The sequence below is a fragment of the Salvelinus namaycush genome, chromosome 10 (genome assembly GCF_016432855.1).
Source record: "Salvelinus namaycush isolate Seneca chromosome 10, SaNama_1.0, whole genome shotgun sequence".
In the NCBI taxonomy this organism is placed as follows: domain Eukaryota; kingdom Metazoa; phylum Chordata; class Actinopteri; order Salmoniformes; family Salmonidae; genus Salvelinus; species Salvelinus namaycush.
In genome coordinates this window covers 15,224,307-15,242,725 of record NC_052316.1, presented here as the reverse complement: position 1 = coordinate 15,242,725, position 18,419 = coordinate 15,224,307, and the positions used below count along the sequence as shown (strand labels likewise).

Genomic DNA, 18,419 nt, shown 5'->3' with positions numbered 1-18,419 from the left:
TTGAATGGGATATCAACTGTAATTCCTTCTCTGTTGTGTTGAGTGTTTGTGTGTCAAAATACAAATAGGCAATACACCTGGGCTTCATTCGAGATCTTTTTATATCAGAAGAGCAATGGGCCACCTGCACAGAGAATAGCTAGAACAGAATGACATCACTTAGGGAGAGAAGAGAGGAAGGGGCAAACCTGGTTCCATAGGTTTATAGCATTAGCCATGATGACAAGTAACTGGATAGTCAGATAGTCATGATAAAAATGATAAAGCACATACACATACAGATCTGGGATCAGGCTAGCGAGTAGAGCTAGCGTCATGAAGGCACTGCCACAGAGGAGAAATAAAATGACAAACAAACAGCCGTCTGGTATACCTAGCCTGAGAGAGTGACTTTCTTTCCAAAGGGCAGGCAGACACGACAATGATCTGTGTTCCACTAGGGTTGAGTGATGAGGACTCATGTTGAATGAGATGTACGTCCACAAAAACACACCCTGACTGGTGGGCCAATCAGCCCCTGCTGATGAAAAGTAGCAGCAGATGAATGAACACCACTCAGACGCTTGTTCTCACTGGGGGGGGGGGGGATGTTAGCCCTCCCCTTCTTTCTCTCTCCCTGGTGCTTGAATTTGATCTTGTCCGACTTTGTTTGTCATACTGAAATGAAATGCATCTAAGGATGTCTTGACTGGAGTTAGTTATTTTGGAAGCATTTCTCAGTACCGGTACCTGGCTGCCGCATTCGTTTCTAATGAAAAGGGGAAAATATTATTTGGTTGTCAACACCTCCGTGTTTGTATAAACTAAAGCAGGGCTCACCAACACTGTTCATGGACAATTCCCCTCCTGTAGGTTTTTGTTCCAACCCCAGTTGTAACTAACCTGATTCAGCTTGTCAACCAGCTAATTGATGCGCTTGATTAGGGTTGAAGCTCTCCAGGAACAGTGTTGGAGAGCCCTGAACTAAAGGCTGCAGGAAAAGTGGAGTCTGTGTCTCACTCTGACTCTGCAGTATAGTTCAATGGAGGGTCCCGGTCTAAGAGAACATGATGTCTTGTCTTGTATGATACACTTATCTACTTACTTGCTCCTCTGCTTCCCCTATGGGACTTGTTACATAAACTAATACAGAAACAAATTTATAGATTAGAAGTCAATTCTGTAAACTTATTTGAATATCTTTATTGGTAACTTTATTAGTATGTAAACTTTAATTGTGTTTCTTCTCGACTAGGGTGTCAGCATCAGGAACCCAGGGCATCCCCTCCATCCCAGGAAGTTTAGTGACGGTCAAGAAGAAGTTGGTGTTACTGGTGCAGCGCATGGCGATGAGTGAGGGGATCACAGCGTACAGCAGGTTGGCTGCCAGGACAGCCAGGAAGGCCTCGTCTGGGATCCGGAATGGGGCCACTGTACGTGGGTGGAGGGATGCCCCAATGTGGGCCCACTGACACTGTGGAGGAGAGAGGAAGGAGTAGGTAAAGTTTAGGGTTATTCCAAACAGGAGGGCAACTTGTACAGTATATTCACAGCTGACCGGTCATTTGATTTTCACGTTTTTAGGGTTACCGGTAGTTGTTTTTCCCCCCACAAAGGCCTTGACTGAATAGTTTTAAACCTAATATGTTGCTACACTTTGAGCCTCTGCAACAGTCATTAGTATCTACAGCCAGCGAAGTGCAGTATAACAGCCGACCTCAGAGAGAAGACTCTGGTGCACTGCTCTGAGCAGAAGATGCAGCAATCCCAGCTCCGTTTCACAGGATTATTTTTATTAGAATAGCTGAATCTCTGAGGCAGGCTTTCCCTTGTGTTGGGAGGGATAGTAGGGGCTGCAGATAAGTCTATACAGGACTGGCCTTTGATCACTGTCTCTTGTTTGATGTTTGCCTCCATTAGTCCCGTATGGAAAGGAACTTGATTACAGGAAGCAGGCCTCTGCAGGATGGGGCTGATTGGTTATTATTGTGAACACGGACTCCATGAAGAGGTCTTATTAAGGTTGGCTATAATAAAATATTTCAATGAGAAGTAGCACTGGGAGCTATACTGTCACTAACTCCAAGCGTAATGTCTACAGTTTGAACTTTCAGGGCCCCAGTCACTGCAAAGTGATTCAACCTCTTCATCTGTTCAAGTCATCACTAGTATGACTAGTAATAGCAGTATGTAGAAGCTCTGTACGTAGAGCACATTACATTCTGGGAGCTGTAGTCTATGCTATTAACAAATAATAACAGAAATATGTCCCCCCATATCTTACCTGGGCAACGCCTCCAGCAACGAATACAGTCCAGTCAGGCATCCAGGTGCAGCCAGGCACTACGAGTCCGTAGATGAAGGCACCCAGCATAGGCAGCATGTAGAACAGGAAGTGCAACATCTAAAAAATGTAAATGTGTAACATCAAAGGATTACATCACAGTGGTGACTTCAGCCGACCCTCCCTAACACACAACTCTGACACTCCAATGGTCAATTAATACAGTACATCTTCATCCTCTCTAGGGCGCTGACACCTTACAGCAGTCCAAGTACTCACACAGAATACAGAGAACGCTGCTGCGTGCTGGCTGCGTAGACAACACACTCTCACGCATGCACGTACACAAACACACACATTTGAAGTGCTTTCACACTGCACACTCAGGTCCAAATTGTATTGTCCAGATACAGAGGTCATTACATCGACACTCACAAGCACTTGCAGAATATTTGGAGCATGAAAGTCAGGTAGCTGTTAAAGTAATGGCATCAAATTATGCCTTTGAACAGTGGCTTTTGTTCTAGAGCTGTGGTCCTGATGAATCCTAATGAATTGAGCCCAGAGGCTGAGAACCAATCACACGTTGCCCTTCAGTCCTTGGAGGAGTGTCTTTGTTTTCCGCGCCCCGGTCATCTGTATGCCGTGGTTTATCACCATCAATGATTAAAAAGGTCGGTCAGTGTAAGATCAGCGCAACACTCCACACACATACACACACACTCAACACACACATACACGCACACTCAACACACGCACACTCAACACACACACCCGTATTGACACGCACATGCTTTGACACACACAGGGATTTACACACACATGCTACCTTGAGCACGCCAACATGCAAGCACACACACACACACACACACACACACACACACACACACACACACACACACACACACACACACACACACACACACACACACACACACACACACACACACCCCTCCCACCCGGTGTGTTGCTGATGGGGGGGCTCAGGGGAAGGAGGATTATCTTATCAAGTTCTCAGCATGCAGTTCCCTGCCTGATCAATGCTTCGCAATTGTGCCTGGACTGGAGCCACAACAAGGTCTTTGGATAACCTATTGACTCGGCTAAGAACCCTAACAAAACCAAATAAACATCCCCCAGCAGACGGAGAAAGCCCAGGCGTTGAGACCGGACCAGACACAACCACATTCTCTTGCCTAACAAATGAGAGAGAATGAACCAGCCTGGCCTCTCACCCCTCTCATTGTGGCATAATGATGAAAAATGGCTCTGTGATCTCTTCTGTGAGATACACAGCTAGAGAGGAGAGAGATAGGGCAGGCTTCAAGGCAGCTCCAAGTGATTTCTGAATGGAGTTGTTATTTAAAACAAAGTGGGTTAGAGACGATTAAGGAATGCCACTGGCACTGCAGAGAGGCATGCTCTGTCTCTTAAAGTACCCACCATAACCTTGGGGTAGCCCACCGGGTCCTTCAGATAGGGCTCGTACTGGCGGAGGTAGATGGTACAGGCCTCTAGAGGGGAGTCAAGAGCTACCTGAATGCACACATAGGAGGAAGGTTACAACATGATCATCTTCTTGACAAGAGCACTGTATAAACTACTTGTCTGTAGGATCAGTTATTGTAATTTATAAACTGGTGGTTCGAGCCCTGAATGCTGATTGGCTGACAGCCGTGGTATATCAGACCGTATACCCCGGGTAATACAAAACATGTATTTTTACTATGATTTTCATCAAGTACCTACTTGTTCACTTTCACGTCCCCCATGGACCAGACATGGTTTATTTAAGCAATAAGGCACAAGGAGGTGTGGTATATGGCCAATATACCACGGCTAAGGGCAGTTCTTAGGCACGACGCATCGCGGAGGCACTGGATGAAAATCACAGTAAAAAACTATGCAAGTTAAATAAGTATGTGCATATTTCCACAAATCAGACCATCTTGAATGTTCTATTTGCCAGGGAAGTGTCAGATGAGAACACCCATATCACATGATTGAACCAGCGCAGCAGGTGTTGCACATAATCTATGCATCATAAACAAATCCTTGACTGCTGTACAAAGACAGCTAGCACGAGGGAATCAACTCAATATGCATTGACTCTTTTGGCTGTGCTAAAATTGGTGGGCTGAACCAATCCTAATATAATAAGACTTTATGTCGGGTGTTTTATTTTATTTCCAATATTTTTGAGTTTTCATTTCTAAGCGTGTATTCAGGCCCTGCTGGCTCACCAAGCCCCTGAAGAGAGTGAAGGCCATGGCCCCCAGTAGCAGCAGCACCAGGAGAAGGTCTGTAGGGCGCCAGATGAGATTAAAACTCTGATCATAGTGGGCCTAGGAGACACCAACACCAGGGGAGGAGAAGCTTCTTTAGACAGTTCAGATGCACTATAACATAGTAATAAATACACACTTCAGCAAGGATTTTGTAGTAATATATCATAACTAAGGCCCTATTTTTGAGTCCTAGTTTGTCTGGTCAGGTCACAGGGTCAGGGAAAACTCCAGGCCCTACGCATTCCACCAGGCCAATCAGCTGTGCCCTGCTCCATCATACCCTGTATCCACCGAGGGTTGGCCCATTCTTGGGCTGGTTGAACAGCTTGATCGCACCCCATATTGGAAGCATTAGGAAGGGCATGTTGAGCCAGAAGGCGGGACGGATATCTGATCCAAATTTACCTGCCAGAGAGGGAAACATAGAGAGCATTTCATCCCCTAGAACTATGAGGAGGAACTGGGTACATCTGAAGTAGAGTAGAGCAGTCTAATTTTAACCGTGTTAAAGTTGACACATTTCCATGAGGTTTACATGAAAAATAGGTGAGGCCACATTACCATAACTTTGAGCCTATTTTCTTATTATACTAACCTTGTAATTAACTCCAATGATATTCTAAATAAATCCTCTTTAGGGCATCATTGAACAAATATACAACTAAAATTCAAAATGATGTGAACACAGCCACAGTTTAGTTTGATCCTCTAATACTTCCCTATGCTGTTTAAACCTCAGAGAACAGATGCTTTGAGCCTAGTTTAGCTTTGTTCTGTAAATTCTAAAGGAAAGCACATGTGTTACGTTGGCAGCCTACACTATGACACTGATTCTACAAGGCTGTACAGATGTACCGTTGATTAACCCTGCCATTGTGGGTTACAGGAGGGGGGAAGGAGAGACTCACCTACAACAATTCCTGTCACAAAGACACTCATGTTGGCAAACAACGATCCTGCCCAGAAGAGACCCAGGGTGCGGTAAGACTTGCTGAGAGACGGAAAGAAAATGGTCAAAAGATGTTGCTCCCATCACTGAAAACTAGTGACACCATGTCTTACAAAGCTTCAAATCAATGACCCAGCAGTGAGACGATGAGATGATGTGTGGACGTAAATGTGGTCACACTAGGATCTTGCTTGGGGCCGATCCTGAGGTACGAAGTCTCGGCTCTCCTGGTGAAGGGGACTATAAGGTACAATACAATACAATTCTTGCTTCATTGGTCCAGTTATTGGTACAGGAATGAATGGAGTGTTTCAGAATCCTAGTATATGTGCAGTGTGTAGATCATCCTTAGAAGACCAAGGTGACACAGCGAACAACAAACACCTGTTCCATAAGCGCTGTATCATCATGAGGTACATGATGAAATGCACTATTCCATCCCAGTAGCACATCATGATGGCATAGGCTGTACCCAGATAGGGCTCTCCCTGCAACACACAAATACAACCGTTAACCTAAAACTGTTGAAACAACAGACAGATTCTAAAGTAAAAAAATATATATTATTAGCAAATCAAATTTTATTCGTCACATACACATGGTTAGCAGATGCTATTGTGAGCGTAGCGAAATGATTATGCTTCTAGATCTGACAGTGCAGCAGTATCTAACCGGTAATATCTAACAATTTCACAAAAATCTAATACACAATCTAGTAAAGGAATGGGATAAGAATATATAAATATAAAATATATGGATGAGCAGTGACAGAGCGGCTAAGATGCAATAGATAGTAAAGAATAGATAGTGTAGTATACAGTATACAGTATATACATATGAGATAAGTAATGTGAGATATGTAAACATTCTTATTGTGGCATTATTAAAGTGACTAGTGTTCCATTTGACCTAGCATGATGTTAAGTCCTGAGATGGAGAATCTAGAGACTAACCGTTTTCTGGTAGAATTCCATAAACCCGGAAATAAAACCATCATGTTCCATAGCACTCACAAGGTCAATGACACAAGTGAAGGAAAACTCAGCAAACACTGTAAAGACAATGCAAACATTCAGTACTGTGGCAGACTGATATTGTGAAAGTGGACAATAATAAGCAGGAGGCAATACAGTACTATAGAATACACGTCACAGGGGTTATTTCACATAAGTGCCTCAATTACACAACAGAAAATTACTTGGATTAATGTGTGGCTGTTGTTCTGTTCAACTTTCTTTGGTGCGATTAGCATACACCGATTGTATTTTTGAGCATTTTTCAGCTCTGTAAGAAAGGCCCTCATTCAAATCGTTGCAGAATTCAGCTCAGTAGAAATCTGTAGCAGCTAGATTTCAAGCAGCTCTGCTGTAGGAACAATTATCATTATTCTCATTATGATAAAGAGAAATCTCTTTCCTCCAATCTTTATTACCCAATCTTACCCAATCTGCTTTGTCTGCCTCTTTGAAACTCTTAATAAAACTGTCAGAACCCTATTACTGCCTATAAAGATGCATTGAACAAGACTGGATTTTTCTCTGTGTTTAAAATATTTCCCTCCAACCAACCAGTTATTGATTTCCTGGGCTATGGAGGGTGATACTGCTATAGCTGTAGGCTGGGTGAAGGGAGATTTATATTGGGAGCTGTGGGTTGAGTTTTCCTCGGGTTAAGAGCAGAGCGGCGCTGAGAGGGCACTTCTCATCTCTCCAAGTCAGAGCCTGGCTGGAACCCCATATGGGTCTGGGAAACACATAATGAGTGGCAGGGGATCAAGAGGACTGGAGATGAACTGGGCTTCTGTCCTTGCCTAAGTGGTTGGTAATGTGAAGCCAATACACATAGTGGTTCTCCACCTCAATATCCACACTCTTTAGGAACTGCCCACAGTCAGCCAGTAGCCATTGCTACCATTTTTTTTGTTGATTTCACATTGAATTCACGTTATATGACAACCAAAAGTAAACCAAAATTAGACGTTGAAATGACGAAGCATGGTGGTTGCTGCATCATGGTATGAGTATGGTGGTGGTGGTGGCTGCATCATGGTATGAGTATGGTGGTGATGGTGGCTGCATCATGGTATGAGTATGGTGGTGGTGGTGGCTGCATCATGGTATGAGTATTTTATTTAACCTTTATTTCATCAGGAAGTCATACTGACACCAAGGTCTCTTTTCCAAATAAGCCCTGATTTACAGAAATTACAGAAAATACACACATCAAAATAAAAATAAGAAAAACACAGTCAAAAAAAACAAACACATTCATCAGTAATAATGTCCTCAAGGTATGCTTGACATCAGGAAAGACTGGGGAGCTTTTCCAGGATAAAAATAAACTGGATAGAGCTAAGCACAGGCAAAATCCTAAAGGAAAACCTGCTTCAGTCTGCTTTACACCAGGCACTAGGAGAGGAATTCACCTTTCAGCAGGACAATAACCTTCAACACAAGGCCAAATCTACACTGGAGTTGCTTACCAAGAAGACAGTGAGTGTTCCTGAATGGCCAAGTTACAGTTTTGACTTAAATCTGCTTGAAAATCTATGGCAAGACTTGATAATTGCTGTTTAGCTACGGTTAACAACACCTCAATAGAGCTTGAACAATTTTGAAAAGAATAATGGACAAATACTGCACTTAGAGACTTACCCAGAAGGACTCACAGCTGTAATCGCTGCCCAAAGTGATTCTAACATGTATCAGGGAGATTAATACTTATCTGATCAAGGTATATTAGGGTTTTATTTTTCATTAATCTTGATATAAAAAATAAATAAAAAATCTTCCACGTGGACAAAAAAATGACAATAAATCAATTCTAATCCCACTTTGTAACACAATAAAATTAGAAGAAATCCAAGGTGGTGAATATTTGATACCCAGTGTGTATAGAGTTCTGTGAACTCATGTTTTCTTGAAATGGAATAGGGTGCCCAATCCATGTATTAACTTTAATACAAGGCTTGGCTGTCCCGTACATCATCAAATGTCCTTGTAACGGCACCTGTGTGTAACGGCTCAGACAGCCATCCTGCATCCCTCACTATCTCCCTGACGTTGCTGTTGCTGTCTCCTGATAAACACACCGATAGAGACACACACACTCTGTCTCTCTCCAGGTACCTGTGGCCTTCTAATCCTCTGGAGGGTCTGGTTTATCTAAGCCGTCTAACAGGTAAGATAGGAGGATTATCCTTCTCTATCACAGCAGGAAGCCATTCTCAGCTCTGGGCTGTTTCTCCTTCCTCAGAATCACCTGATGAGGCACAACGTCATGGCATAGCCACAGGGCATCTGGGAGATAGGCTCATTCCTAACCACCTGTGTGTAAGCCTATGGCAGGATATATGTGACTATTAACTATCAAAAATAAAGAGAGTCGCACACTCCATATATATTACCTCCCAGTAATTTATTGGGTATTTACCAACATTTCAGTATCACTGTGCCTTCCTCAGGGTAATGTCATAAATACTTGAACCAGATTATGTAGACAAACAGTGCAATTAATGCAACCAATGACAATAGTGAGGTGTGTGTCATAATGATTAAGTTAATTAGAATGAATTTGGTTAAATGTAAAAAAAACAAAAAAACAATAGTGTATGGCATATTAAATATAATAGGCTATTGTTATCATATGGAAACATAATTGAATATTGTACATAATATTAGCATCAACATATATTATTGTTTCATTCAATTTCACATATTTAATTGTTTCATATTTAATTTCATATTTGTTATATGTAATCTTTTGGTTCAACCTTAATGCATAGTAAGCATCATCAACAGGGGGAACATATTAGGTGTATGATAATAAGCTGTAGAAAGAATATATCAATTTATAAGACTTGTTCATCAAACAAAGACTTGTTCATAAGAAGGGCCTGAGATCAAAGTCAATATTCAGACCACTAGGGGTCAATGTTCTTAGATAGGATATCCAATAAGCCTCCCTTTGTAGGCTTTTCCACATGAACAGGTGATGAGATAGATTACTCCCTTGGTCTTGCATGAGATGATACCCCTAACAGGGATTTTTCGATCTGTATGTGGGTGTCTGAAGAAGGATGTTTTTATAGTGCTATTGCACTGTGCACATGAACCACATTTGTAGTTCCCATTTGGAATGGGTGTCTAGAGTGTCTGAGTGGGCTCAGGGGGCAGGTCAGATCTCACCAAGCTGTCTCCAATATTGCGACCACGCTTATAGACCACCAGTGGGGGTTCCTTGAAGAGGTGTGCAATTTTTTTGTCTGACTGCAGAAAATGCCAGTGCTTTTTCAGGATTGCTTTCATTTTCTCTCCGAACCCGTGGTGTACTTAGTGCAAAAGATGGTTGCGTTGTTTTTCTTCTTTGGTTGAGTTTTTAGTAATTCCTCTCTTGGTTTTTGAGAGATTGTCATCATTGCAGCATCAAGAGATTTTTCCTTGTAGCCTCTCATTTTGAATTTATCTGTCATTCTTTTAGCATTGCTGTGAAAATCTGTCCGGTGGCCACAGATCTGTTTAACTCTGCATAGCTGGCTATATGGTAGACCATTCTTGTGGGGAAGGGGATGCATACTATCCGCACATAGCAAGGTATTGCGATCTGTGGGCGGCTTTGTGGATAAGTCTGTGTGTAATGCATCATTCTCTTTGATGATCCATAAGTCCAGGTAGTTTCTTTTTCTCTCATCAGTCTGCATGGTGAATTTAAGGTATTCAGAGCTCTCCTTTAGCAGAGTTTGGAATTAATTTAGTTTCTGCTGACTTCCTTCCCAGAGCACAAAGACATCATCTATGCATCTCTTCCATAGGAGGATTTTAGAAAGTAGGGGGTGTGTCTCTGTTTTGTAAAGGAGTGCTTCCTCAAATTGTCCCACATACAGGTTTGCATAGTTGGGGGGAAAGGGGGAGTCCGTGGCTACACCCCCCGAATTTGAAGGAAAAAGTCTGACTCAAAGACGAAGTAGTTATTGGATAATACCAGTTCAGTATGTTGTAAGATGCAATCATTTGATGGAGCAAGGGTAGAGTCTCTCCGCTGAAGGAAGTCTTGCAACGTGTACAAGCCTCCAGTGTGTGGGACGTTTGTGTACAAGCTCTCCACATCAAACGTGGCCAGCAGGGTGCCCTCTGGTAACAGGTGGTTAGGAATGAACCTATTGCAGGATATAGGTGACTGACATGACATCCCTTATAATGCCAGCCCGGAAGCTAATGTATCAATCTCAAGTCAAATCAAATTTTATTCGTCACATGCGCCGAATACAACAGGTGTAGACCTTACAGTGAAATGCTTACTTACAAGCCCTTAACCAACGATGCAGTTAAGAAAATACCCCAAAAATCTAAAAGTAAGAAAAGTAAGAGATAAGAAAAACAAACAATTAAAGAGCAGCAGTAAATAACAACAGCGGTTATATACAGGGGGTACCGGTACAGAGTCAATGTGTCAATGTGCGGGGGCACCGGTGTCGAGGTATTGAGACAATTGTGTACATGCAGGTAGGGTTGTCAAAGTGGCTATGCATAGATAATAACAGAGAGTTGCAGCAGTGCAAATAGTCTGGGTAGCCATTTGATTAGCTGTTCAGAAGTCTTATGGCTTGGGGGTAGAAGCTGTTTAGAAGCCTTTTGGACCTAGACTTGGCGCTCCGGTACCGCTTGCCGTGCGGTAGCAGAGAAAACAGTCTATGACTAGGGTGGCTGGAATCTTGGATGATTTTTAGGGCCTTCCTCTGACACCGCCTGGTATAGAGGTCCTGGATGGCAGGAAGCTTGGCCCAGTGATGTACTGGACTGTACGCACTACCCTCTGTAGTGCCTTGCGGTCGGAGGCCGAGCAGTTGCCATACCAGGCAGTGATGCAACCCGTCAGGATGCTCTCAATGGTGCAGCTGCAAAACTCTTTTGAGGATCTGAGGACCCATGCCAAATCTTTTCAGTCTCCTGAGGGCGAATAGGTTTTGTCGTGCCCTCTTCACGACTGTCTTTGTGTGTTTGGACCATGTTAGGTTGTTGTTGATGTGGACGCCAAGGAACTTGAAGCTCTCAACCTGCTCCACTACAGCCCTGTCAATGAGAATGGGGGCGTGCTCGGTCCTCTTTTTACTGTAGTCCACAATCATCTCCTTTGTCTTGATCACGTTGAGGGAGAGGTTGTTGTCCTTGCACCACATGGTCAGGTCTCTGACCTCCTCCCTATAGGCTGTCTCATCCTTGTCATGATCAGGCCTACCACTGTTGTGTCATCAGCAAACTTAATGATGGTGTTGGAGTTGTGCCTGGCCGTGCAGTCATGAGGGAACAGGGAGTACAGGAGGAGACTGAGCATGCACCCCTGAGGGGCCCCCGTGTTGAGGATCAGCGTGGCGGATGTGTTGTTACCTACCCTTACCACCTGGGGGCGGCCCATCAGGATGTCTTGGATCCAGTTGCAGAGGGAGCTGTTTAGTCCCAGGGTCCTTAGCTTAGTGATGAGCTTTGAGGGCACTATGGTGTTGAACGCTGAGCTGTAGTCAATGAATAGCATTCTTACATAGGTGTTCCTTTTGTCCAGGTGGGAAAGGACAGTGTGGAGTGCAATAGAGACTGCATCATCTGTTGATCTGTTGGTGCAGAATGCAAATTAGAGTGGGTCTAGGGCAGTGGTCACCAACCGGTCGATCGCAATCGACTTGTCGATCTCCAAGGCATTTCTAGTTGATCACCAAACATTTCTGTCAAAAACACAACGATAACGCCTTGTGTTTCTATTATTTTTTTTAATTAGTCTCGGGCTGTTGGTGGTAGCTGCAGCCAATTCAGCTGCCCAGGCAAACTGTTGCCATTTCATGTGTCTGAAGGTACAAACTCTGCCTTCCCGGTGGGCCTGGAGAGGAAATCAAGTGCACTATGCTACCGCTGGCCAATCAGATTGCTCAGATGACCGAGTCTGCAGTAACGTAGCAGGCAAGAAAGAAAGCTGCGGCAAAATTGATATTGAGATTTCAAAACGTTTAAAACCATGACTAGAGAGAGACTGTCAACGAATATAGCAAATAGCTGCTGTTTTTGTGAGTGAGTTCATGTTTAAGTTCTTACTCAGCACTGTCAACACTTTTATAAGCCATAAAATGCGCGTTCCTCCTATTTCCACTCAGCGCTACAACAGCAGTAATGAATGAGTAGGAAAGTGTATCTATAGGCTTGCGTTGTTATTATTAGCGGCTTGGGTAATTTTTAATATCAAGGAATATTTCACATTCTCTGTAGATAGGAGTAACATGAATTTGTGCATGAGGCAGAAATAATGCGGTGCGACTCGAGTTTCCCCATCAGCTGGAAGATGGTGTCCCTTTTTGGTCAGTGTCAGTGGAGGAATGTTGAGAGACGGACCCGCAGTCTGCTTCTCTCTCCCTCCGCTGAGACTGACCATCAGATGCAGGCACCATCAGCCAAGTAAAATAAATAGCTAATGATTTAAATGTATGCTCACTCAGCTGTGATCATACAGTGTGTTAAATCTGTGAATGTATTGTAATGTTTTAAAATTGTATAAACTGCCTTAATTTTGCCTGACCCCAGGAAGAGTAATGGGGAACCATAATAAATACAAATATAACCAACCTCAAATTTTGAAATATAATTTTTTTAAATGTTCCGAACAACAATGCATTGGCAGGTAACTTCATGCAAAGCCAGTATGCGGTGATAATGTATTGGGCCTATAGCTTACTACACAAACTTCATTGCTACAGTACTGTTTTTAATTTGTTAATGTTGCATAGGCTTACATTTTTTAAGTCATGTTAATAAAAATCAGACTGGTAGATCTCGGCATGCATTTTGACTCAGAAAGTGATCTTGACTCAGAAAAGGTTGTTGACCACTGGTCTAGGGCTTCTGGGATAATGATGTTGATATGAGCCATGACCAGCCTTTCAAAGCATTTCATGGCTACAGACGTGAGTGCTACAGGTCGGTAGTCATTTAGGCAGGTTAGCTTAGTGCTCTTGGGTACAGAGACTATGGTGGTCTGCTTGAAACATGTTGGTATTACAAACTCCGACAGGGAGAGGTTGAAAATGTCAGTGAAGACACTTGCCAGTTGGTCAGCGCATGCTCGGAGTACACTTCCTGGTAATCCGTCGGGCCCAGCGGCCTTGTGAATGTTGACATGTTTAAAGGGCTTACTTTCGTCGGCTGCAGAGAGCATGATCACACAGTCATCCAGAACAGTTGGTGCTCTCATGCATGTTTCAGTGTGACTTGCCTCGAAGCGAGCATAGAAGTTATTTAGCTCGTCTGGTAGGCTCATGTCACTGGGCAGCTCTCGGCTGCGCTTCCCTTTGTAGTCTGTAATAGCTTGCAAGCCATGCCACATCCGACGAGCGTCGGAGCCGGTGTAGTATGATTCAATCCTAGTCCTGTATTGACGATTTGCCTGTTTGATGGTTCGTCGGAGGGCATAGCGGGATTTCTTATAAGCTTCCGGCTTAGAGTCCTGCTCCCTGAAAGCGGCAGCTCTACTCTTTAGCTCAGTGCGAATGTTGCCTGTAATCCTTGGCTTCTGGTTGGGGTATGTACATACAGTCGCTATGGGGACGACGTCCTTGATGCACTTATTGATAAAGCCAGTGACTGATGTGGTGTAGTCCTCAATGCCATCAGAAGAGTCCCGGAACATATTCCAGTCTGTGCTAGCAAAACAGTCCTGTAGTTTAGCATCTGCTTCAACTGACTACTTTTTTATAGAGACCGAGTCACTGGTGCTTTCTGCTTTATATATATGTATATGTGTGTGTTTGTGTGTATGTATATACATATATGTATGTTGTTTTTGGTCTTCTTATTTGGTAATGATGCATCAACATTACTGCCCTGCATCCCATATGGGACAGTCATCCACGATCAGTAAATTCAGTAAGTAGTAAGCTATCTATTGTGTGTATGCACGGCATGTGAGTTCACATGCCCTTAGGCTCATGTTCCAGGTCTTTCCAGCTCTCCTACAACTGTGGTGTTGTAAGAACAAGCCTAACAAGTCTGTCAGTCTGGGTTTCAGCTTTACGCTGATCCTGATCAGTATAAGCAGCTTTGTGTATAAATGAATGAAACAATGAAAACAATTCACGACGATAAGAACATTCTGGAAGTCTGTTCAATGGGGTTGGCCTTATGTATGTAGTGGTCATTCATGCTCTTTCTTAACTATGTAACACAGAGGGGATCTGTTTAAAGGTATTGGTGCTTTGTTATGGAAATAAAATCATCAATGTTAAACTAGTTTTCACCCAAATAAAACTGCTAATTTCCCTTTGATCTGCCATCATCTTGAAAGAATGATTAATACCATACCATAGAAAAGGGTGTCTTTGGGCGGGTTGCGTCGGGTGATAAGGAAATAGAAGAACCACACCACCACCAACACTGCAATACCAATCTGCAGTATCACAACAGGCCTGCAGGTAAGAAATTACAACACACTGTTAGCTAGCGGACAAATCATGATATTTTTCAAATTCATAGTGCAAAGTCTTAACTTACCTGCACTATACTTTTTAAAGAGCAATCTCCCTCCGCTGTTCTGCCTCATTCTCTTTTCTAATTAGTTTCCATCTAAGTTGGTGAGTCTGCTCTGCAGTGCTAAATTAGTGAGCAGTGATGAATGGGCAGACAGAGGGAGCGATAATTATGCCAACAACCGGAGCACCAGGAGAAATGATGCAGAGATGGGAGACCGCATGATAGATAGAGGATACACACAGACAGACAGACATATGGGGCTCACGGAGGGAAGGAGACTGGGGGAATTGCTGCACGCTCTGTTTGGGTTCTAATCACGCTAAAGCCTTGGAGATAGGAGAACAGCAGGATGCTAGCTGCCTATGACAATTAGAGAATATGTGTTAATGTCAACGGCTACATGGGGCCGCATTGGACTGATAGTGTCAAAGTTTGCAACATTCAGTGAGGACAAACGGCTTGCTTGATCTCTAGCCATTAGTAGCCCACATCACAAGGTCTATTTCAACTGTTGTGTTGACCCAAGCTGTGAGGTCAACTGCTAAAGCCTGCTTTGATGCTTCAGACTCTGGGTCTTGTTTCAACAGAGCTACTTTGACTTGCTGATCCCTAACACCATGGGGATGGCAGATCACTAGTACAAGAAGCATGTTTCATGTAGATCTCCAATGGTTTCCCAGCAACAACAGAGGTCATCACCACAATGACCCAATCAATCATGGTCTTAGCTGTAGGAGGCAAAAGGATGGGGCATGTAAGATCACCACTCATCACCATGATTGGCAGTCAGAGTTAACAGGTACTGTGTTCAGAAAAGATGAATGTGCTATGGGGCATCTCCATGTAAACAAAATGACTTCCATCTCAAATGTACAATGTGTACACGGAAGCCAAACAAATGCTGTGAAGCCAAAGGGAAGCTTCCTGGCTGCATCTCAATGCACCAGCGCTGGAAGATTTATGCACACAATACTGTTTGTTTGCAAAGTGGAAGAACACATGTCAGCAGCAATTTATCAAACTCCTCTCACGGCATGTAGGCCTATTGATTGCCAAAGTCCACATTGAACGAGTTGTAGAGATATCCGCTACGGAGGGGTATGGCAGTCTGCTTGAAATTAGAAATGTCCGCTGAGGAATGGAAGAATTGCTCGGGAGGAGTGGTGCAGACAGTCACCACTATCCTTCTGGAACTTTAATGTAATTAGGCCTGCTGTGGCAGCCTGCTTAACTAAACACTGGAGAGAGCATATCTTAACCCAATTGTCTGACAACACAGGTAGACTGGGGATTGACAAAATGTAGAAAATAGGAAAAATATATGTTTCATCATCCAGAGAGGTTAGAGAAAGTCATTGTTTCAGATGTCAAAGACATGTCCTTACATGTTCTATCTGATTTCACAAACCTTTTTTGACTTCCCCTTTAACTAATTATTTTTCACCCATCACCATATAATCTGAATGTAATCATTACATGGGTTTTACACATGCCAGTGTATTACTTGTTTCTACATGACTAAAGATTTGTCAAGGATTTATGGGTCAGAAATCTATGCGTAAAACTCAACAATGTCAGTGGGGCCTATTCATATGAGCTGCTAGTGCCCTCAAGCGGTAACAAAGAGTATTGAGCATACTTGCACCACTCAACTGGATCTTTGAATATGTAGCCTAAATTCGAATGCATTACTTCTCAATCATCCAAAGACTCTACTGGCCTAGACGGCAAAATATTCTGTCATAGTTCCACATACACTACAACTTGCAAAATATGACTTTACTTAATTAACATTTTTATTTAGTTTCCAAAACACATTTGGTAAGACTGACCTTTGATTCAAATCTCATGAGCTATTTTAATTTTGTTCATAAATGAACCAAAACAATGTTTAAAGCTATTGATTAATTGAAGTCTACTAGCCTAAAAAAAATATTTGTATAACTGTATGAACACATTTAAATTACCCAATTCTATAGGTAGACAATAGGACATGACATAATTGACTTACTCTTGGAAGTCTGGAGTGGTGTTCATGCAGTGAAGGACTGCAAGGGCCATCAGAGAGAACAAGAAAACTAATCTCTCCATCTCTTCAACTGCAGATGAAACAGCCAAAGGGTCCCTGGAGAATCACTAGCACCGACCACTGTAAAGAAAAACAAAAGTGGAATACAACTGCCATTTGACCAATTATCTGCTATGATCTAATAACTACCTGTGTCTTGAGAAAAATCACATGAATAATTGAACCATTTGCCAAAAACATATCCACGCAATACTTTAAAAGTTTTCACAAAATAGACAATCTCAATACAAATGTTATCAATCAATTCTTACCGTCTGGCCACTGTTTTGGCCTGTGGATTGTTGAAATTATGGTTGGCCTCGGGCAGACACAGCATATTTACAGGGAAATAATGAACTAGGAGCTTTTGGGGCAAGTTATGCAATTCGGGTTCGTCAGAGATTTATATAAATCGCATTAGATGGGGTAATTCACGTGCCTCTTAACTCACATTCATGTGTGTTAAGCCATGTGTGGTTAAGTCACATTCGTGTGTTAAGCAAATGTGTGGGTTTATGGTTTATACATTGTACTAGGTCTACTACATTAGGCCTACTCTCTATTTAGTTTGAACTCATTTGAGATGAACACATTAAAATCCTTTCCTGCAGTCAAATGACCAAATCGCCATCTATTTTTCATAATTAATCCCCCCCCAAAAATGACTCAGAAAAGCAGGTTTCTATGTCAAACTGTTTTGTTATATTTCAGTCTTCTGTGATGCATATAAAGTTTAATATTGAGATCCAAACTCAAAATGTTATACATTTCAACTCTATTTCTGACATGGTACAGGTGTCTTCTTTTTTTAAAGACCGTAACCATGTGTGTGAAGGTGTATACTTTTGTATCAAAGTAAATTTGTTTAAGACTACCAAGAAACACTCTGTGTGACCCTGATTTAGCCCACTGCAGTAATTAATTAAACCACATCCAAATTATGTGTTTTTTGTAACAAGAATTTGCATATGTTAAATAAATGATTGACTGTGCCACTGCCAATTATCAATTGCTTGCCTAACATACCTAATTGGGCATTGTATGTCCTTTTGCTTTTCTTCCAGCAGAGTGCGCCAAATTCAAAATTATAGTATATATACACCAAGCTGGAATTTTCAGAGTAGTTTATGGGCAATGCTAAAATAAAGCAAGGCAGGTAATGTGTGGGCACGACTAATAACAAACTAATCCAATATGGTAATAAGGAAATCACAGCAGCAAGGGAACTTTGGCAGCTGTGAACAAGAAGAAGCAAATAAACACATACAATAAATCTACACGGAAATGAGGAGAGCTCAAAGAGATAGATAGAGGACTCATCTTTGTATATTTTTGCCATCATAGCATC

General features: G+C 42.5%; 1 protein-coding gene across 1 annotated transcript; it reads right to left on the bottom strand.

Annotated features, from left to right (window-relative positions):
• Positions 1-1,171: 1,171 nt before the first annotated feature.
• Positions 1,172-17,363, bottom strand: tm6sf2 (transmembrane 6 superfamily member 2). Its single transcript, XM_039001863.1, has 11 exons — positions 17,344-17,363; positions 17,015-17,152; positions 14,836-14,939; positions 6,454-6,551; positions 5,885-5,988; positions 5,460-5,542; positions 4,832-4,956; positions 4,507-4,608; positions 3,707-3,799; positions 2,264-2,383; positions 1,172-1,453 (listed from the first exon to the last, which is right to left on the bottom strand). Exons 2-11 carry the CDS (start codon positions 17,092-17,094, stop codon positions 1,211-1,213), a joined length of 1,152 nt encoding a protein of 383 aa, XP_038857791.1. The 5' UTR covers positions 17,095-17,152; positions 17,344-17,363; the 3' UTR covers positions 1,172-1,210.
• Between the last annotated feature and the right edge of the window lie 1,056 nt (positions 17,364-18,419).

Coding starts and splice junctions, on each gene's coding strand:
- tm6sf2 (XM_039001863.1), bottom strand. CDS start 17,094: ATGGAGAGATTAGTTTTCTTGTTCTCTCTGATGGCCCTTGCAGTCCTT. Junction 6,552..14,835: donor CAAAGACACCCTTTTCTATG/GTATGGTATTAA, acceptor TTGTCTTTACAG/TGTTTGCTGAGTTTTCCTTC. Junction 3,800..4,506: donor TCACTCTCTTCAGGGGCTTG/GTGAGCCAGCAG, acceptor GTGTGCATTCAG/GTAGCTCTTGACTCCCCTCT.